At 39.6% G+C, this 22222-nt stretch overlaps 1 protein-coding gene across 1 annotated transcript in view; it reads left to right on the forward strand.

Moving 5' to 3' along the window:
• The window catches only part of DNAH5 (dynein axonemal heavy chain 5), a 279701-nt gene that overhangs the window by 146840 nt on the left and 110639 nt on the right, over positions 1-22222 (forward strand). Inside the window, exons 36-43 of the mRNA XM_042953052.1 lie at positions 3423-3601; positions 4219-4406; positions 4739-4933; positions 8385-8519; positions 9356-9463; positions 11501-11654; positions 17494-17640; positions 20061-20302. Coding sequence (XP_042808986.1) covers positions 3423-3601; positions 4219-4406; positions 4739-4933; positions 8385-8519; positions 9356-9463; positions 11501-11654; positions 17494-17640; positions 20061-20302 — 1348 coding nt within the window. The remainder of the gene's footprint in view (positions 1-3422; positions 3602-4218; positions 4407-4738; positions 4934-8384; positions 8520-9355; positions 9464-11500; positions 11655-17493; positions 17641-20060; positions 20303-22222) is intronic.

The raw sequence follows: 22222 nt of genomic DNA on the forward strand, positions 1-22222 counted from the left end.
TGTCTGTTAAATATAGAAGTGGAAGTGATTCCAGGGTTTGTTTCAGCCTGTGTCCCCCTCAATGTTCATTTGCTTATTTTTCTTTAACTCTCTTGATTATGGGAGAAGTGAGTTACCCATTTTTTTTTTTTTTTTGCCGGTCACTGGGATTCCACTGTAAGCATTCCTGCCCTTTTCCCGAAGAATTCCTCACTAAAGTTAATCCTTACAAAAATCAAAGGGCAGAGGCATTGATATCTCATCAGTCTTTTGCTGACTGCCCCGTGGAAAGTCAACAACGTTGGTGGCTGTAGTCTCTGGGAAGCTCAACATCACATGGATGGAGTTGCCATTGTTCCAGATGATAAAATAGTTATTCTAATTCACTAAAAACATATAGTGCCTTTCTCTGAAAGCTCGTGGTGTTTTTTCATGGCCGTTCCCTCCTTCCACTCTGGGCACAAGCAGAGAAGACAGGAATCATTCTTACTACACTGTCACTCAGGCAGAGGGCAGCAGGAATCAAAGGCTTATAGAAGTTTCTCATCTGCTTGATAAGAAATGTACATGGGTCTAAACAGAAAAACATGTGCCTTTCTCTGAAGTATTCTCACAGCTTCTGTGAATCATACTTGTGTGTTGACCACTGGACTCTGCCCTTAATAGCTGCATCGTCTTGGCCCAGACACCTAAACTCTCTGATTCCCTCCTTTTGGAATCACTGTGTGGACTAGAGGTGACAGATGTAGGTAATGAGGGCCTGGCACTCAGTAAATGTTACTCATTATTGTTGCTATGACTATGGTTATTCGCAGTCATCAATAACACATTCTTTATCAATGTTTCCTTTTTTTTTTTTGAGAGAGAGAGAAAGAGAGAGCATGAGAGTGAGAGAGTACCAGTGGGGTGGGCAGAGGGGGGAGAAAAGAGAGAATCTTAAGTAGGCTCCGTGCCCAGTGCAGAGCCCTATGCAAGGCTCGAGCTCATGACCATGAGATCATGATCTGAGCTGAAATCAAGAGTCAGATGCTTAACTGACTGAGCCACCCAGGTGCCTCTCAATGTTTCCTTCTGTTTCTCCTTAAGTACGTCCTATAATCAGAGTCTATAACTAAACCCCCCAAGAAAAGAAACAAAGAAAAATATGTTCTTGATGTGTGTACCATAATTGCATTGGGAAATTTCCCAGCATTTTGCAATCAATACTGTTTAAGAATAGGAACCAAAAGCACTACTGGTTTATATGTGATGAAATGCATGTAGGGTGCTATGAATGTTGGTGACAGATTTGCTTAAATTGCATACCATAATGAGACCCAGGCCATGAGGTTGGTCATTGCTGGTTTAGCATGGTAGTCACATTCTGCATCTCTCTCTCTCTCTCTTTCTCTCTCTCTCTCTCTCTCTCTTAAACTCTTGGTGTGATAGAAAGGAATCATATTTTATTTTTATTTTATTATTTCTTAAGTAGGCTACATGCCCAACTTGGGGCTTGAACTCACGACTCTGAGATTAAGAGTCTCATGCTCTGCCTACTGAGCCAGCCAGACACCCCACATTCTGCATCTTTAACTCCAGTAGCTGTTGGGATAGGAGGAACCAGATAGGAGCCTATGGCTGGACGGGCACAAGCCATTTGTTTAGCAAATGTTCATAGAGTACTAGGTGCCAGGGTTTAGGCAAGTATTTGGAAGTACAAATGTGAACTAGACCCAGCTCCTGAGAACAGAGATTTTACGGCAGCCTAGCGGAGAGAGAGAAAACTGCGGAGCAGGCCCCTAGATCACATCAGAGTCCAAATTGTGTTCCTGAATGATGACATTTTTGAAATCAGCAAAGAGACTGGAAAGGAAAGCAGGAAAGGGAGGGAGAGAGGTACACATGCATGTAGAATACTCGGGATGGTCAAGTAAACATGGACATGAAGATTTTCTGGCAGATGCACGCTTGACTCTGAAAGGCAGGTCCTCGAAGAGCCCGGGTGCCAGCCTAGCAGATGGACAGAAGCCCCACCCCCCAGAGGAAGTAAGGGATAAAGCGCCTGGCTTGCCTGCTCATTTTCCGCACGAATAGGATGACTTCTTTTAGGCAACCTAACAACTTACTACTGCTTCAGTTCAAATATAAACTCAAATGGTCCCAGTTATAAAGAGGGTTTGCAAGACAGAGTAGCTGGGGGTCAGAGCTCTCGGAGATTTATTTCTTACCCTGGCGGGGTGGACGTGTTCTCGAGCCGGGCAGCTGAGGGCTTGCCGCCAGACAGGTAGGCTCGGATCTCGGCTCTGCTACCACGATCTCGAGAGAAATAATTCCATCTCTGTGAGCCTTTCTCCTGATCTGTAAGGTGGGAAAAACAGCAGTAGCTTCCCTGCAGGATTCTCTGGGCTTAAGCAAGATAATGTAAGTGGAGCACAACGTGTTAACTATTTTTAGAGACTGCTCCGCAAGGGATGACGAAAGTGCAAGGTGGGAAATAAAACTTTGAATTAAAAGGCAAAATCAAAGTGAGCTTGGGCGTCCTCCTGTATTGTCTTCTCCATTTCCGGGCTCCATATACATTGAGGGCTAAGTCATTTACTTGCCTTTTTAGGAACCCACTTCCAATGAAATACAGACTCTGGAGGACCTCTGGTTGGTGTGCTTGCTGTTTATTCCCACCTTTCACATTGGACTATCACTTTATTTCCTTTGAAATTTTTTTCAAGTCCAGATGAATGCTTTATAGAGTTCGCTGTAGGAAAGCCCTCAACTTCATCACTTTGTAGATTCATCACTTTGACAGCACTGGGTGATGCTGGAGAATTGAGTGATTCATCAGTGAGTTATCAGGGTAGTTTTTTCCTTCCCAGGCACTCTTGTATTTTCCTCATCAGAATCTTTTATTTGTTAATATCATGTGATAAGAGATAATAGAAGGTATGTGTAAGGTACAGTAGGCACTCCCAGAAATAGATTGAAGATATGATTATTTAGCAATGTGTGATTTGTCTCATGTGATCATTTGTACCCAAGTACATCAAATTATTGACTCTTAGATTCCCAGAAGGGAATTGATCTAATGGTTCCCAATCTGTTTCATAGAACACTATTCTCTAGATGTTGGTAGATTTCTGTGAAAAACGTTGCCAAGTAAGTTTTGGAAATGCTGTGTACTATTTTTTCACACTTGGAGAATCTCATGCTATATGTTATCATGAAGAAGCCTGTTGAAACTTTTTAAGAGTTTTCAAACTGAGTTAACCATAGGCCAGCCCCTCCTTTTTCCTTAACAAATATCCATAAGGAAAGTGTATATTAGGGTGCAGTTTTGGAAATGTTATGTAGGGACAGTGGCTTAAATTTTCCATTTTTAAGTCTTGTGCGCAGTTCATTTTACTGTGATGTCCCAGACGTGTCATCTAGGTGCCGGGGGGCATGGTTCTAGTGATGTTCTATTCCTCCAGGTGTTATATCACGTTGGCTCAAGCTCTGGGAATGAGCATGGGAGGAGCTCCCACTGGACCCGCAGGAACAGGAAAAACAGAAACTACGAAAGATATGGGTCGATGTCTTGGGAAGTACGTCGTGGTTTTCAATTGTTCCGACCAGATGGATTTCCGAGGACTTGGACGGATTTTTAAAGGTGAGGGTTATATTTTTTATTTGATGAGAAACTTAAAGCTAAGGTAGACTATCTGGTTAAGATTTATTTTGGGGGGCATCTGCATGGCTCAGTCAGTAAAGCATCCAACTTCAGCTCGGGTCATGATCTCGCGGTATGTGAGTTCGAGCCCCGCATTGGGCTCTGTGCTGACAGCTCAGAGCCTGGAACCCACTTCAGATGCTGTGTCCCCCCCTCTCTCTGCCCCTCCCCTGCTCATGCTTTGTGTCTCTCTGTCTTTCAATAATAAATAAATGTTAAAAAAAAAGATTTATTTTTCAACAACTGGCTGTATTTCAGTGTCGTTTTTAAACTTTGTACAACTTTTTGGAAAATCCAAATCTTAACCACTCTTGTGTGGATCAAATGTCAACATCACTTGTCATTGTAATGTTCCTTTATCCCTGCAGGTTGGCTGTTTACAGATAGAGCTCCATATTGTGAGTTATTTCGGGGGCACTTTATGCATAATCTATTTGTTCAAGTTTATTTTTGAACAGACTTATCTCTGGCTTGTCTTGGCAGCTGCAAAATGCTCTTTTCCTTGGCTTTCCGAAATTATATACTAATTGGATTTTCTATTTAATTTCCCTTCGAAGGATTAGCACAGTCTGGATCCTGGGGTTGTTTTGATGAATTTAACCGTATCGATTTACCAGTTCTGTCAGTGGCAGCCCAGCAAATTTCCATTATTCTGACATGTAAAAAGGAGCGCAAAAAGTCTTTTATTTTCACCGATGGAGATAATGTGACTATGAACCCTGAATTTGGACTTTTCCTGACCATGGTAAGGAACCACAAGAAGAGCTGCTGAATTTCAGCCTTCATCTCACAGCTTTCATGCATTTCCCTCGTCTTAGGTCACTTATTTTTCATGAATGGAAATTGCGACAGTGATTTTAACTCCTCTGTGAAGGCCTTTGGTGTTAAACGAAGCTCATGTTAATAACTTGTGATGTAGTCTCTCCAGTTAAAAGGAGAGTGAGATATGTAAATGAGTTCTTCGGTTGTCAGTCCAGATTTGTTGTGTGGACATAATGAATCTTTTAGTGCCGTGCTAATGTATGTGTGTTGCCCCATGACTGTGTCATTCATCTGTGGGTCTTATTTTCTGTACAGAATCCTGGCTATGCTGGACGGCAGGAGCTTCCTGAAAACTTGAAGATTAACTTCCGCTCCGTGGCCATGATGGTGCCCGACCGACAGATTATCATCAGGGTGAAGTTGGCTAGTTGCGGCTTCATTGACAACGTCGTTTTGGCCAGGAAGTTTTATACTCTCTACAAGCTGTGTGAGGAGCAGCTTTCTAAGCAGGTGTGATGTTCTGAAAGTCTCTCTGGACTTATGCATACTTAGTTTTTCTGTTCAGTGAGATTTGCTCATTTCGAAAAATTGTAGACTTGGGGTTGTTGACAGATTACCTTACGGATACAAAGTACAAGGTTGTATCGTTATGAAATCAATTTTATATGCGTAGTTTCCTGAAGTACGTTTAAGTAAATTAATATTTACAGCATAAAAATGAGATGAGTACTATCTGAACTGATTTAAGAGCCAAAGAATTATAAATATTAATACTTGCTCTTTATCCCACCTGTACATTAATCATAATATGTGTTGTGCGTCCTCATGGTTTTCAGGAACCTCTCAATCATTTACTCCTCTTACTTCCAATATCTTCCACATATTGGGCCAAGCTTTGCCAATTGTCTATTTTATCAATGGTAACTTCTTTGCTAAGTTTTCTGTACTGTTTAGCGTAGCAGGTTCTGACATCATGAACCTTTGCAGTTAAGAGGCATGAGATTAATCATGTATTACTTTTGTGTTAGTTATCTGTTGCTTGTGACAACAGCTCCACAAGCTTACTGGTTTAAAACAATACACAATTTATTATTTCATGGTTTCTGTAGGTCAGGAGTCCTGGTACATCTTGGCTGGATCCTCTACTTAGAGGGTAACAAGGCGTCAGTCAAGTCTTGGCTCCCTGTTTGGAGAAGGATTTACTTCTAAGCTCACTCAGGTTGTTGGCAGAATTCTGTTACTTGAGGTTGAAAGACTGAGGGATTCTGTTTCTTGCTGGCTGTCAGCTGGAGAAGGCCACCTCAGTTCCTGCAGGCTGAATGCCATTCTTTGCCACATGGGATCCCCCAACACGGCCACTTGCCTTCTCAAAGTCAGCAAGGGAAAAAGGTTCTGGCACGATGAGTGCTATGGTCTTGTATTAGGATTCTCTAGAGAAACAGAACCAATAGGATATATGTGTATATACCTGTAAGGAAATTTATTATAAGGTATTGGCTCACGGTTATGGAGGTAGAGAAGTTCCATGATCTGTTGTCTGTAAGCTGGAGACCAGCTGATGGTGTAGTTTGAAGGGTTGATGGTATAGATTCTAGTCCAAGTCTGAAGGCCAGACAACTAGGAGCATTGAGGACAGCAGTGGTTGATATCCCAGCCTGGCAGTAGGGCAGAGCGAGCAAATCCATCCTTTCTCCACCTTTTTGTTCTACTGGGGTCCTCAGCACTTGAATGGTGCACTCTTACATGGGGGAGGGCCATCTTCTTTACTCAGTCCACCAGTTCAAATGCTAATCTCTTCCAGAAACTTCTTTGGAGACACACCCACAAATAATGTTAATCAGCTCTCTGGGCATCTTGTGACCCAGTCAAACTGACACATAAAATTAACCATCACACATCTTATGTAATGTGACCACATGAACACATACACAGAAATCACATATGGCCAGTCATCGTTGCTGTATTATATTGGTTAAAACAAGCCTAGCTCCTACCATACTCAAAGGGAAAAGATCATACAAGGACACAGACACCAGGAGGTGGGGATCATGCCACAAATTTCTGGGACATATAAATAAAAATTACTGAAAGAATACACTAAATAATAATACACTGCAATAAACATAAAACTGTAACACAAATAAAATCTCTTAACATATACAATACTTTGGTTCCTCTCTACTCTAGTCTCCATTCCAAACTTCTTTGACTCTAGATTATTTTTTTATACCCCCAAGCTCAATTAAATTACTTTCCCACTGAAAATGCTCTTTGTTTCCTCTGCTTATTGAAGCCTTTACTCACCCATTCTCCTTTTTTCTTCTGTCAAAGAAATATTTTTCCATGCTGTTTCTTGCATGTAGAAAACTCCCACGTCACTGACTCCTGTCTCCTCCTTCTCTACTATTTCGTTTCTACTTTTCTTCATGCCCACAGCCCTGCTCACAGGTCGTTGTCATGAAATGAGCCAACGTGCCCAAACCAGTTGGCCCCGTGCTGATCTCTGGGTGAACATTCTATGACTCTCACTTCATGCCCACAGATTTAACTGAGTCCAGCTCTGAGAAATTTTCCTTAATTAGTTCCACACATCAGCACTTTCAGGTCATGGTTACTTTTTAGCGAGTTTGCTCATATTTTTACCTTTTTACCTCTATTAGAATTTAAACTCCTTGAAGGCAGGAACTCAGTCCAAATATTTTTATGTGCTCCATCCTCCAAATGATTTGTCTGAAGTGAGGCATACTGCTCCCAGTTACCTTAGCCCCTAATTGTTTTTTTTTTTCTATGTGGTAAAGCATACATAACATTAAGTTTGCCATCATCACCGTTCGTAACTGTACAGTTCAGTAGTATTCAGGATACTTACAATGCTATGAAACTGATCTCCATAACGTTTTCATCTTGCAAAACTCTGTACCCATTAAACAGAAATTCTTCTCTTGCTGCTCTCTCGGCCCCTGGTGACCAACAGCCTACTTGTTGTTTCCATGCATCTTCCTACTTTAGATACCTCATGTAAATGGGACTGTAAGCATTTGTCTTTTTTGACTGGCTTATTTTGCTTAGCATAATGTCCTCTTGGTTTACCCGTGGTGGAGGATATGGCAGGATTTGCTTCCTTTTTATGACTGAAGAAAGGACGCCACATTTTCATTTTCCTGTTCATCTGAAGGTGGGCATTTGGGTTGCTTCTGTCTCTTGGCTGTTGTGAATACTGTTGCTGTCATTATGGGTGTGCAACTGCCTCTTTGACATCCTGCTTTCAATTATTTGGATATATACTCAGAAGAGGGATTTCTGGATCCTATGGTGGTTCTATTTTCAATTTTTTGAGCGACTGGCATACTGTTTTCCATAGTGGTTAGATAATCAGTTTTTAATTATTCACTTTATAGGTGATAACATTTGTTATGATTTGAGCTTTTACAGGTATATATCAAGGGAATAACAAAGCTGGGGCTTGGCTTTCTGGTTTGTCCTTATTTTTCCCCCGCTCTAGGTAATCCTAGAATAGGACTACTTTTCTTCCTTCTTAAAACCTCGGTCTTTTTGCCTATCAGTGTGTGTGTGTATGTATATATACACACATTCCTGGTTCAGAGTTTTAGCTTTAGAGATATGAGGACATTTTCCTATGGATGACTGATTAAGAAGAGGCTCAGGGAGACGTGTATACTCTAAGAGGAAATTTATTCCTTTCTCCCTGTCAAGATATATTTATTAGCTCTGATCTAAGGGCTTAAATTAGTGATTGTCCATGAGAGAACTCTTTTGGATAGTCTCAGTTTGCTCTAAAAATATATACTGATAAAAATTTATTACTTCACTAACTACAATTTTTTTCTAAAGGAAAATTAGCATTTGTTCGTTATTGTGAAGAGGTCTTTTGTCAAGGTTGTATCGTTTTCATGCGCAAGTTAATATTGAAAATAAGCCCGCTGTACCTCACATTCTTCAGGTACATTATGATTTCGGTCTGCGGAACATTCTGTCAGTTCTGCGAACGCTGGGAGCCGCAAAAAGAGCCAACCCCACAGATACGGAATCAACAATCGTCATGCGTGTTCTGCGAGACATGAATCTTTCTAAACTAGTAAGATTCACAGATGGAAATGTTCCACCAACTTAAATACCAGTTCAGCTAACTAAGCACAAATGAGATTTAGAAATATTTATTTAAAATACTCATTTAAAATGCTTAATAATCAGCCAAAGTGCTGGAGAGCCCAACTTTAGACTTTTTCAGACGTTGCTTTTGTGGTAACTCATATCTAGTCTAACATATGCCTATTTCGATAGAATTCAAATGGATTTTTAAAAATCCACATGTTAAGTTTCCAAATACCTTGAAATACTTTTGGGTTTTAGAGCTAAAATCTCACCTTCTTTAAAGTCTGTAGAACCCAGCAGGAAGTTATATGTAAATTTAACAAGTGTGTAATAATTTCACACTCTCTCATTTCATAGGTGAGACTGAAAATCAATTGTTCAGTGTTAGTGAATCTATGTACAGGGTGACGGATGGTATATATTTTTTTCAAGATAAAAGGGTGGAGCAAATTCCAATTCATGAATTTGTCACTATCTCTTATTTAAATTATTATTTTTACAATTTCAATTAGAAATTGTAGGTTATGTGGTAATTCCCTGAACTGATTATTATTTTATGGAGAGGTTGTCATATGGGCAATATTTTCTTTTCTTTCATCTCCTTCCTTCATTTTCTTCTCTTCTTCCTCCCCCTTTCTTTTCTAAAATAATTTTTAATTTATGGGAAACATGAGGAAAATATTCTTCAACTTCAATGAAGGTGATATTTTACTTATTATCATAAAATAATTTGGTATGTTCAGCATTTTCAGTTTATCCGTGCATTGTTATGATTGTGCCAAAATAGTTGGTCCAGTTTCTCTTTCTTTTCTCTCTTAGATTGATGAAGATGAACCCTTATTTTTGAGTTTGATTGAAGATCTCTTCCCAAATATTCTTCTGGACAAAGCAGGTTACCCTGAACTGGAAATGGCGATTGGTAGGCAGGTAATGTATTTCTAAGGACATCCAGCCCTGTCCGTGTCTCTTTCACCTGAATTTCATGGGTGTCAGGTGGAGCTGATGTATTGCAGATCCGTGGGTTTCAAGAGCAACACCCAAGATGATGGCTACTGTTTCAGGAGAGGCTGTTACACGCCATTGACGGAGCTTCTCCAGCCAGACAGTCTCCTGCTGTCCCACAAGCACATCCAGTTGGCCACATGTTAGTGGGCCCACTGTGGATGGAAACCATTCCACACCAGATTCTGAAATGAAGTATGATGAGTGAGCGGGACGAGTGGGGCTCAGCTGGCTGGCGAGCCTTCCTCGACTTGGCTTTGTCTGTGGCCCTGGTGCTTCCACGTGGCTTTGATCTCGGGACTCCCGCCCTGAAGTGTCACTCACAGTGATCTCACGTGGCTCCTCAACTGTCATTCTTTTCCCCCAGGCCTAGGATCACTTGTGATTTCTTCCTCAGGCTCTGGGGATCTGCCATGTTATGTGAGTCATTAAGTGTCTGGACTTCCTATGAGACTTGGTGCAGCTGTGCGTTTTTCTAGTTTTCCTAGGAATGAAGACGAGTCATGTAAACCTTGTGCCACAGTTTACTTTCCTGCAAAGAAGAGTTTGGGGGAAGAAAAGTTTTATAGAAATAGTGATTGGCTCACATTTATAAAGTACATTTCAATTTGTTTAAGATATTTGCTAACAAAAATCAAATACGGTAGTACTTAATGGATATTTTCCTTTTAAAAATCAAGATACAAAAATCTTAATCTGATCAGGTAAGAGTGATAATTCATTTTGCAAATGAATTATCATCCTATGGCTGAATTGTCTAAAAAGCTTAGTATAAAGTAATTTATAAGGTGACTAACGTTAGCATAGTTTGTAACATATGAAAAATCTGAAGAGCATACACATAGCATGAAATGACATGTGATTATTATCCAACAATTCTTTAAATAAAAATAAAAACATCATTTATAGTGGGGTTAAGCGTAGCATGATGGTTAAGAGCATGGACCATGGAGCTTAGTTTCTTGGGTTCGGATTCCCACTCTGTAACTTTACAAGTAATAGTCTTGGGTAAATTGCTTGGCTTCTCTGTGCCTCAGTTTCCTTCTCTGTAAAAGAAAGATAGTGACAGTACTAATCTTGTAGTGTTATTATGAATATTGAACTTAGACTAGTGTTCGGCAGAATAACTTTCATGTGTGTGTTTGACAGATAAAAACTCAGTAGATTTATAGACAATTTGAGTTTTAGATGGAATTTCAGTCAACTTGGTGTGCTACCAAGTTTTCCAGTTATTAAATATCACCGTTTAAATTAAACATTTAAAATACATTTTGATACATGAGTCTTTATTCTTAAGTTGCTCTTAAGACATATATTCAAGGATGTATTAATATAAATGTATTCAATTCCCAAAGGCAAATGCAGAGGTTTCTTATTGCCTTGGGATAACATTTTGAATATTCAACCTATGGTCTTTGCGTATATGTGTGTGTGTATATATATATATATATATATATATACACATATATACTATATATATATTGCGTATATATATACGCAATTGCGTATATATATATATATAAATATATATATACATATATATATATATTTTATGCCATATATATAAAAATTTTTTATTTTAAATAAACTCCACGCCACACATGGGGCTCAAACTCATAACCCTGAGATAAAAAGTCACATGCTCCACTGACTGGGCCTGCCAGGCACCCCAGCAATATATTTTTCATTGTGGTAAAATATATAATTTAAAATTTAGCATTGTAATCATTTTTAAGTATACTGTTAAGTGGCATTAAGTACATTTCACATTATTGTGTAAAACATCGTCACCACCCATGTTCAGCCCTTTTTTCACCTCCCCGAACTGAAACTCCATACCCGTTAAATAGTAACTATCTTTCCTCTATCCCCCTCCTCAATGTCTGTGCTTAGTTTGAGTGCAGTGGAAGGTCCAGATTGCTGTCGATGTGGCCCAGTGTGGGGCTTTGTTTATGTTTTCAGGTTGAAGAGGCTGGTTTAATTAACCATCCTCCTTGGAAACTGAAAGTTATCCAGCTGTTTGAGACACAGAGAGTGCGACACGGCATGATGACCCTGGGGCCCAGTGGAGCGGGGAAGACCACTTGTATCCACACCTTGATGAAAGCCATGACAGGTAAGGGGGTGGTCAAGCTACGTTGCTCTGGGCAACACATTTAAATCACTGTGACACATTTGGATGCTCCAAGAGGGACATGCTCTACTGATTATTGGGTGCATTTTAGAGATAGTGTATTATAATAATGAACTGGAGGGGAAAACTTCTTTGCAGCTTTATTGAAATATAACTGACATATAATATTGTATAAGTTTCATGTGTACAGTGCATTGATTTGAAGCAATTGTATGTTGTAGAATGATTACCACCATTAGCTTTGACCCCCATCTCATCACACAGTTACTTTCCATTTCTTTCTTGTGGTGAGAACATTTAAGACCTACTCATCTAGCAACTTGTTCAATTATATGATACAGTGTAATTAGCTATGATCATGATGCTATATGCACGTTATGCTATAATGTACGTGAGATCCTCATCCTTGTGAATCTTTTAACTGGAAGTTTGTACTCTTTGTCCAATATCTCTCCATTTCCCTACACCTTAACCCCTGGTAACCACCATTCTACAATCTGTTTTCCAGGGTTTGCTTTTTTTTTTTAGATTCCATACATAAATGATACCATACAGGATTTATCTTTCCCTGTGTGACTGACTTCATTTAGCGTGACATTCTCGAGGTTCATCCGTGTCGTCATGTCATTGCAAATGGCAGGATGTCCTTCTTGCGTGTGGTTGAATTATATATATATATGTCACATTTCCTGAATTCTTTCTCTTATTAATGGGCATTTACATCATTTCCGTATCTTAGCTTCTATGAATAATGCTGCATGAAAACAAATTTTAAACAGTGACTTTATGTACTGTGTTATGTGTTTTGCTTATGTTATGTCATTTAATTTTCACCATGATCTTGAGATGTGGCTCTGACCATCCCCATTTTGTACAAAAATGTCGAGCTTCAAGTTCAGAAATGCTACAGGTTGTGAAGACAGTAAAGTCAGGGCCCACTAATGAAAAACCCGGACGTTTCCCATTATAACATGGTACTTCCCAATGCGTTAATACGATGTGCTACCTCTCAGTAAATTAAAAAAAATAATTTCAATTTCAACTCCCCAAATCATCCTAATCGTAAACTAATTTCCCACCAAGAATCAGATATGTTTCTGGTGAAGTTCAAGAGATGTCTTTAATTCCCAGATCTCCCTTAGCCTTATATCTAATTCCCTACCTAGCCCAAGGCCATCCAAAGATTATGGGCATTGCCACATTTGTGACTATCTCTATGTTTTCTGATTGGACATTGATGTTTCCCATACTAAAAGTACTGTATAGGCAGCTCTGAGCCATGGCAGATTTGAGTCCCAAAATTTCACAGAACTTCAGCCGTTGGATTGCATCGCACATGGTCCCACGGGGAAAAGGTGCCTGGCTGGGTTTCCAGTCCGCTCGTGAAACTCCAGTGCACTGATGCTGAGTTGTGGTGGTGGAGACTGCTCTGTGTTTGCTCTCGGGTCCTGCACGTGTTGGGTTCAGTCTCGGTGCCCTCAGCTAGGGGGCAAAGCGAGTTCTGTACGTTAAGACTGCAGCACGGAGTGTTCACACTGAGACAGAACTGTGCTCTCAGCTCTCACTTACCTTTGCCAAAACTGAGAGCACACACCTGCAAGACTTACCGTGCGGTTTTCATGTGCTGTTGAGACTCTGTTTGGGGATTTTTATATAGCTTTAAAATGATGTGCTCTCTCAAATTATGCTTAATAATACTTTTGTTGTTGTTGTGTAGCTGCCTTCTGTTAACAGTAAACTACAAATGCACCTGGTAAAGTGAGTTGGACAAAATGAGTACTAAATATTAAACAATAGTGATACATTATGTATAATATGTCTAAATTATGTAATCCATACGGCATCGCTGGTTTTGGAGAAGTTCTTTGCAAAGATGAATTAATCATTAGACTACTTGCTGTCGATTAACCTGTTCTTGGTTTTCATACGTAGGGCAAACATTCGTTATCTTAAGCAAAACATTGTCTAATGCCGAAAACACTAATTATCCCAAAGATTGAAAAGGTAATTGCCTTGAACTTATACTAGACCCATGTATATGTGTTTCCTTATTCATCATGTATTTATTTATCAAATATCTTTAGTGTTCTGTACGTGAGGTTCTGCTAGGTTCTGTAGCAGAAGTGGGGAAGCAGGCGTGAGAACCAACGGCCATGCCTTCAAGGAGCGGGATAACCCAGACAGTTATTAGTCAACGTGGAATCGCTATGAGAAGATTTGGACAGTTATGCTGTGAGCAGGCAAAGGAGATCAGAAACCTTTCTAAGGAATTCTAGGAAGGCTTACAGAGCAGGTGCCACTTCAGCTGAAGATTGAGGGTTGAGTAGCAGATGGGTGCAAGGCATTCTTAGCAGAACAAAGAGCCTGTGCAGATAGGAGAGACTCCAGAGAGCATGGCATGCCCAGAAAGTGCACTGGTGTGGATAAAAGGTAGTCTGTGTGTGGGGGTGGGAGTGGGGAAGGTGAGAAGGTATATATAGTACGTGCTTCTGGTGCCCACCACCACACCCCTTTGATCCTGTCCTGGTACAGGTGCAGCTGTTGGTCAGTTTCTCCCACAAATGCCAGGGGTGTCTCCCAGTTTTTCAGCATTATGACTTTCCTAGAATCTAGGGAACTGGTTCAGCCTGGAAGAGAGTGGGCATTAATGCCCCTGAGGCAGCCATACCCTCAAACAGTGGCAGAAGTTGGGTTGAAGGCAAGTGTCCTACCTCCTCATGTCCATCAGAGGGACACTACATCTGTGGCCACCTCCCAAATGAGCCCATTCTTGGATTTCTCTCATTTTCTGTTTCATTCTCTCTTTCCCCTGACTTCAAACTCCCCATACCCGTATCCTTGTTTGAGGCTTTCCTTTTAGGGGGCATTCAAATTAGTGCAACAGGTGTCACATGAGGAGCTTTGTAAGTTATGCTAAGTACTTAGATTTTATTTTGCAGGTGATGGGAAGCCATTGGGCTGGGGAGTGATATGATCAACCCTGTGTGTAGAAGACCATCCTGTGGCCATGTAGAGAATAGGCCACGGGACAGGAGGGATGGTCTGGAGTCCATAAAGAGGCAGCAGCAAGAAAGTGTACCTACTCTAGGGCAGAATCCATGAAGGTGGAGTGATGGGGACAGTCAAAAAATGCCTAGGAAGAGAATTAAGAGGATTCGGTTTAAGTCAGCAAAACTAAAAGGCAACCAATGGAATGGGAGAAGATATTTGCAAATGACATATCAGATACAGGGTTATAAAGAACTTATCAAACTCAACACATAAAAAGTAAGTAATCCAGTGAAAAATGGACAAAAGACACGAATAGACACTTTTCCAAAGAAGAGATCCAGATGGTGAACAGACACATGAAAAGATGCTCAACATCACTCATCAGGGAAATACAAATCAAAACCACAACAAGATACACCCTCACACCAGTCACAACGGCTAAAATGAACAACTCAGGCAACAATAGATATTGGCGAGGATGTAGGGAAGAGGAACCCTTTTGCATTGCTGGTGGGAATGGAAAACAGTATGGAGGTTCCTCAAAAAATTAAAAACAGAGCTACCCTATGACCCAGCAATTGCACTACTAGGTCTTTATCCAAAGGATGCAGGTGTGCTGTTTTGAAGGGGCACATTCACCCCAATGTTTATAGCAGCACTATTGACAATAGCAAAAGTATGGAAAGATCCAAAATGTCCATTGACTGACAAATGGATAAAGAGGACGTGGTATATATACACAATAGAATATTTACTTGGTGATGAAAAAGAATGAAATCTTGCCACTTGTGATAATGTGAATGGAACTCGAGTGTGTTATGCTAGGCAAAATAAGTCAGAGAAAGACATATATGATTTCACTCATATGTGGCAATAAGAAACAAAACAGATTAACGTAAGGGAAGGGAAGCAAAAATAAGATAAAAACAGAGAGGGAGACAAACCATAAGAGACTCTTAAATATAGAGTACAAACTGAGGGTTGCTGGCGGGGTGTTGGGTGGGGGGATGGGTTAGATGGGTGATGGGCATTAAGGAGGACACTTGTTGGGATGAGCACTGGGTGTTGTATGTAAGTGATGAATCCCTAAATTCTATTCCTGAAATCATTATTATACGATATGTTAACTAACATGGATTTAATTAAAAAATAATAATAAAAGGAGGAATTAGTTTAACCAACCTTTTGAAAGTAAAGCATTTTTTTCTTGTAGTGATCTTATAAACATGTTTTGGTATTTCATTTTTTTGGTCTTAAGTTAAAAAAATATTATGCAAGTGTAGTTGACATACAATGTTATATTCGTTTCAGGCATATAACATAGTGACTCAATAATTCTGTACCAAAATGTTATGGTATTTAAAATTGAAATGATACAATTCTACATACTACCATAATGAAATAATTAAAAAAATTTTTTTTAATGTTTATTTATTTTTGAGAGAGAGTGAGAGAGCACACACATGAACCAGGGAGGGGCAGAGATAGAGGGAGACACAGAATCCGAAGCAGACTCCAGGCTCTGAGCTGTCAGCACAGAGCCCGACGTGTGGCTTGAACCATGAGATCATGACCTGAGCCGAGGTCTGACGTTTAACCCACTCAGCCACCTAGGCGCCCCCATAATGAAATCATTTTTGATAGTTTTTCTTATATGGGCAGCAGATCAAGTCATTTTTACTTATGATACTATCATAGTCTTTTAAAAAATGTTTATTTATTTATTTTGAGAAAGAGAGAGAGAGAGTGAGCAGGGAAGGGGGCAGAGAGAAAGGGAGACAGAGAATCCCAATCAGTCTGCAGCACAGAGCCCGTCGCAGGGCTCGAAACCACAAACCGCGAGATCACGACCTGAGTTGAAGCCAAGAGTTGGACACTTAACTGACTGAGCCACCTAGACACCCTAATAGTGTCATACTCTTTAAGAGTTTGCTGGCCTTTAGGTAAAAGATATAGTTTTGCTAGTCTTATGGATATCATTTATTGAAGAAGCTGAGTTGTGATGCAGTTTCCCTTCAGCATTGTAAAGTACTGCAAATAATTACCCCGAGTCTTTTTGTGATTTAAAAAAAGAGAACTATGGTCTAATTTTCTAAATGGGTTTTAGTGGGTTTTAACACCTTTTTCAATGTGCATAGTTATTATGTGTGTTTGCCTGTGTTTGTCAACCTTTCGCACAGTATGTAATGTTTCAGCATCAATTTTTATCATTTTATACTTTAAATCTTATTCTTCACTTTTCTGCTTATTAACCACAGTCCCTTATGTACAGAATCTAGCTTATTTAGGAGTAGTTTTAGGGTGTGAAAGAGTCAAAGACCTTTTTTGAAGTTGGCTGTAAAAGAAAAGTCCTTGATTCCTGTAACATCAGTTTCGCTTAGTTTTTTTTTTTTTCCAACCGAGTAAGAACACATCTCAGCAAATTGAAGTCGGGAATGCAGAGAATGCAGCATCTTCTGGGTGGTATTTCAGAGACCAGGCTTAATCCAATATGTCATAAATCAAAAGATTTTTGAGCTGTGAAATTGGAAGAACTTCCAGATTACATTAATTCCTTCATCCATGCCAACATGGTATCCTTCCCCCACCCCCATTATGTTTCCTGCAGCTTGCTTTTACAGAAGACAGAAACAAAAGTATGTTAGTCCATAAGATGTAACGATGTTAATGATGATACCTTGGAATGCAGTAAGACATAATGTTTTCGTGTAATTTTGTATTTTTCCTATTTTGAACACCTGCTGACAGTACATTGCAATTAGTACAGTGTTACCTAATGATGGCTTGCTCTACATCTGCGTTGTTTAAAGTTTGGATTTACTTGGTACAGATTGTGGAAAACCACACCGGGAAATGAGGATGAATCCCAAAGCGATTACAGCCCCACAGATGTTTGGTCGACTTGATGTGGCCACAAATGATTGGACTGATGGGATATTTTCAACTCTTTGGAGGAAAACGTTGAGAGCTAAGAAAGGTAGAAAATGAAGTGTTATTTTCGACCTGTACTTCTAGATAAAATCTTAGGGTGCCTATTTAGAATTAGTAGAACAACTGTATTCTCCATACGAGGAGACCAGCAAGCCCTAAATCAGTATATTTGTCAATGTTGAAATACTGAAACTATTGATTAGTATATTTAAAATCCCCCTCTCCCACCTTTTTTTCTTTGTTGTTATTACAAAGGGAATGATTTTCCTTTTCAGTAAGTGTTTTTGTATCCCTGTGACATCTTAGAATAAAATAGAAAGAAAAAGCTGTTAAGGAAAATTGATAGTGTTGAATAAAGTGACTTTACCATAACCATTTCCCTGTATCTTTTACAAATGTTATTTTTATTTAAGCATAGCCTATTTTTAGAATACTGATCCCCCTATAAAATCGCAGGGGGAAATGGGCTTCTTTGGGAAGAAAATTGCATATATCAAAAACAAAGTCTCTATTGAACTAACAAATATTGCTGTTTAGACGCATACTGGTATTTGGTTATCCTGTGAACAAACTCGTTAAGGGCTAGTGGTTCACTCTGAATGCTCTCTTACTTTTGGAGTCTCTAAATTGAACCCAATGTTCCTGGGATACCAGCTCAGATCGAAGAGGTGATATCAACTCTCCTCTCCTCGTGTTTTCTCACTCTCGAGTAAGTGGGAGAAAGGCATAGCGAATGCACTTGCGGGGAGAAGGAAGGATGCAGGAGAAGGAAAAGGTACTGGGGACATTTCTTCATGAGTCTTGTCTTTGGAACACTGTCTACTGAGAAATGTTTAAGGTGGTGCCACTCATTTAGGGAACGGAGCTCAGCAACCTAACATCAGTTGTCAAAAGAGGCATGGACATGTCTAATTTCTAAAGTGTGCTCACATTAGACATTGTTGTTTTACTGGAAATAAATGAAAGTTTGTCTCTGTCTTGTTCCAGTAATCCTATGTAAACACATATGCAGTGCCCAGTGCTACCTCAAAGAATGGGAGCTCAAAGCAGTGGTTTTTTTTTTTTTCCCTCTTTAAAGAAGACAACATACTTTTTCTAAGTGACTCGGGTGTTTAGATCATCATTTTACTTAAATTCAGTCGACTGAGCATAATTAAGATTTTTAAAAGCATTTTATTTGACACATAATATTTTACAGCTGTGGCACAGTAAATAAAGGTTAGAGTTGCAAACTTGGTCATGGTGTCAGTAAGAGAGACTAGAGATTAAGAAATTAGGAGGAATTATTAAACCAGACACCGAAATTTGCGATGGCATTCCGTTGACCATTCTGCTGATGCTTGTCACTTTTTTTTTTTACTTCCAAATATCTCCTTAAGTGATTCCCATCAGTTTTGTCCCCAGGAGCCCCTCCAAGGGGCTCATGGCCTCCAGCTTGTCAGATACAAATTGTCGGTTCTCAGGCTAGTCCGGCTTGCACGGAACCTGGCACGGTTGATCACTCTTCTTCTTGGACCTCTTCTGTCACTTGACATCAGGGAAACTTAACCTGCTTGCTGTCCTTCTACTTCTGCCTCATGAGGGGTCTGTCAGAGGGAGGAGTCTGCAAAGGAGACTGTACCAGAAGTCTGACCTTTGAAGTGGCTCTGTGCTCAGACCTCCTGCCTCTGTCTACTTGTCCTCCCTAGAAGAAACATACCCAGTCCACGGTTTTAAGTGCCATCTCTAAGCCAATGGCTTCTACATTCTAATCTTCAGCCCTGACCTCTCCCTTGAATCCCCAGCTCAACAACGTTGTGGGATGTGTGTGGGACATCTCAAATGTGACATGTACCAGCCAGAATCAGTTCCGTGGTTCTGCCTGTCCTTCTGATGGCACTCACATTCCCTTTTCTCTTCTCCAACTCTTGCTTTCTAGAACAGCCTCAATTTGTACTCACTTTGAGACCTTTGCACTTGGTATTCTTACTGCCTGGAAAATTCTGCCTCTAGATCCCTACATCACTTCACTCTCCTGAAATATTTTATTGACTACCTTATCAAAAGCAATGCCCCATCCTCTTTTCTTCCTGATTGTTCTTATCTTACATATTATTTGCTTATTGGTTTCATTATCATCTCTACCCCTTAGAATGTAAGCTCTGTGAAGACAGGACAGTGTCTTATTTTTACCGTAATGTCCCCAGACCCTAGAATAGTGCTGATACATAGAAGGTGCTCAATGAATATTTGTTCAACGAACAAATGACTTTTTTCCTTTGGTTATGTGCTTTAAACAATGGCTATAGATAGAACTGGAAAAGTCCTATGTGACAAAATAAGATAATCATTTCTATCAAAATTTTATTTAAATATTAATGAAAATTATATCAAATTATAGTACTTCTTCAAGTACACTAGTTATGTGTATATGTATATATGTGTGTGTGTGTATTTTTCCCTCCCGCCTTTCGTGGGCTATTCTAGGGGAGCATATCTGGATAGTTCTTGATGGTCCAGTAGATGCCATCTGGATTGAAAATCTGAATTCTGTTTTGGATGATAACAAAACTCTAACCCTTGCCAATGGTGATCGGATTCCCATGGCTCCAAACTGTAAGATCATTTTTGAACCTCATAACATTGACAACGCTTCACCTGCTACTGTCTCAAGAAATGGAATGGTTTTCATGAGTTCTTCTATCCTCGATTGGAGTCCTATTCTTGAGGTATAGTGGAGTCTTCATTTTTTTAATTTAATTTAATTTAATTTAATTTAATTTTTTTTCATGCCCAGCTTTTTTTTTCTTTTAAATATAATTTATTGTCAAATTAGCTAGCATACAGTGTGTAAAGTGTGCTCTTGGTTTTTGGGGTAGATTCCCATGGTTCATTGCTTACATACAACACCCAGTGCTCATCCAACAAGTGCCCTCCTCAGTGCCCATCACCCATTTTCCCCTCTCCCCCACCACTCCCCATCCACCCTCAGTTTGTTCTGTTTGTTTCAGAGTGTCTTATGGTTTGCCTCCCTCCCTCTCTGTTTGTAACTATTTTTCTCCCCCATCTCTTCCCCCATGGTCTTCTGTTAACTTTCTCAAGATCATCCACATATGAGGTATCTGTCTCTCTCCGACTGACTTATTTCACTTGGCATAATACATTCTAGCTCCGTCTACGTTGTTATGAATGCTAAGGTTTCATTCTTTTTGACTGCCAGGTAGTACTCCATTGTATATATATATAAACCACATCTTCTGTATCCATTCATCAGTTGATGGACATTTAGCCTCTTTCCATCATTTGGCTGTTGTTGAAAGTGCTGCTATAAACACTGGGGTGCACGTGCCCCTTTGAATCAGCACGGAGTCTTTCTTTTGTGGACCCAAAGAGGAAAATGGATCTTTTCGTGTTCTGGTACAGTGCATGCTGATTTTTCTGCAGACCTGTGGTGTGATTGCATTTCGTTGCTACTGTTTCTGGCAGATCTTGTATCCTTCGGGACATCGAAACCCTGATTGTCCCTTCCAGGTGCCATCGGTGTTCTGATTGATTTCTTCTGGGCTCTTTGCATCTCCTTAGACCCGTGATGTCCACTGTGGGTTGTGGAGTAATCGCAAGGCCTAGCTGAATCACTAATCCCACCAAACTGTGAATAAGTGAGATTTAATTTTATCATTTTGGGAATTCATGACATTTTTAAAAGGTACTCATGCCTGTAAAGTTTGGGAGCGCCCATCTTAGAAACATTAGCTTGAAGAAAACAATTTATTAAAATTGTATATAAGGAATTTTGATGAGATTCAATAGCCATAATATTCGTTTTAAGTTTGTTCTTGGAAATAATATTTCAGACAATGTCTCTTCAATTCATGAAAAGCTATATTATTTTCTTATCACCGGTACATTCTAGAATGTATTGATTATAATTAGATTATAATTAAATGCCTTGTATACTTAGATATTTTACTAAATAAATACTATAATGTAGGGCAGAATGCTTATTAATTTTTTTAATGTTTATTTTTGAGAGAGAGAGAGAGAGAGAGAGAGACAGAGCATGAGTGGGGGAGGGGCAGAGAGAGAAGCAAGCTTCAGGCTCTGAGCTGTCAGCACAGAGCCTGACGTGGGGCTTGAACTCATGAACTGTGAGACCATGACCTAAGCCAAAGTTGGACACTTAACTGACAGAGCCACCCAGGTGCCCTGGGCAGAATGCTTATTAGAGTAGCCACGTGTGAAACCTCTTTTTGACATTGTTAGTTAAATTTATTATTTTATTTACCTAATTTTTTAGAAATGATTTTGACTGAAAACTTATAAAATCATAATTTAAATTAAGTAGGTGTTTATTTTACATCATCATTAAATTTTTGTACTTGTCTTTCTGTATCAATATGCCTTAGCTTTTAATAATATCATCTCAGGATTTACAGAACTCTGGCTTGCACAAGGGTTTAGGTTTGGTGAAGTGTCAAGATGTGAAAAAGGGGGAGATTATATAGCAAAATGTTGCTTACGTGTAATTGGATGTGTCACTAAACATGCTTCTAAAGATTTCAGATTTCGCAATCAAATTATCCATCCATTAAGGAGAATACAGAGCAAGGGTTCTGAACCCTGGCTTTGCAAAAATAGTCATCAATGAC

This window comes from Panthera leo, chromosome A1 (genome assembly GCF_018350215.1).
Source record: "Panthera leo isolate Ple1 chromosome A1, P.leo_Ple1_pat1.1, whole genome shotgun sequence".
Classification (NCBI taxonomy): domain Eukaryota; kingdom Metazoa; phylum Chordata; class Mammalia; order Carnivora; family Felidae; genus Panthera; species Panthera leo.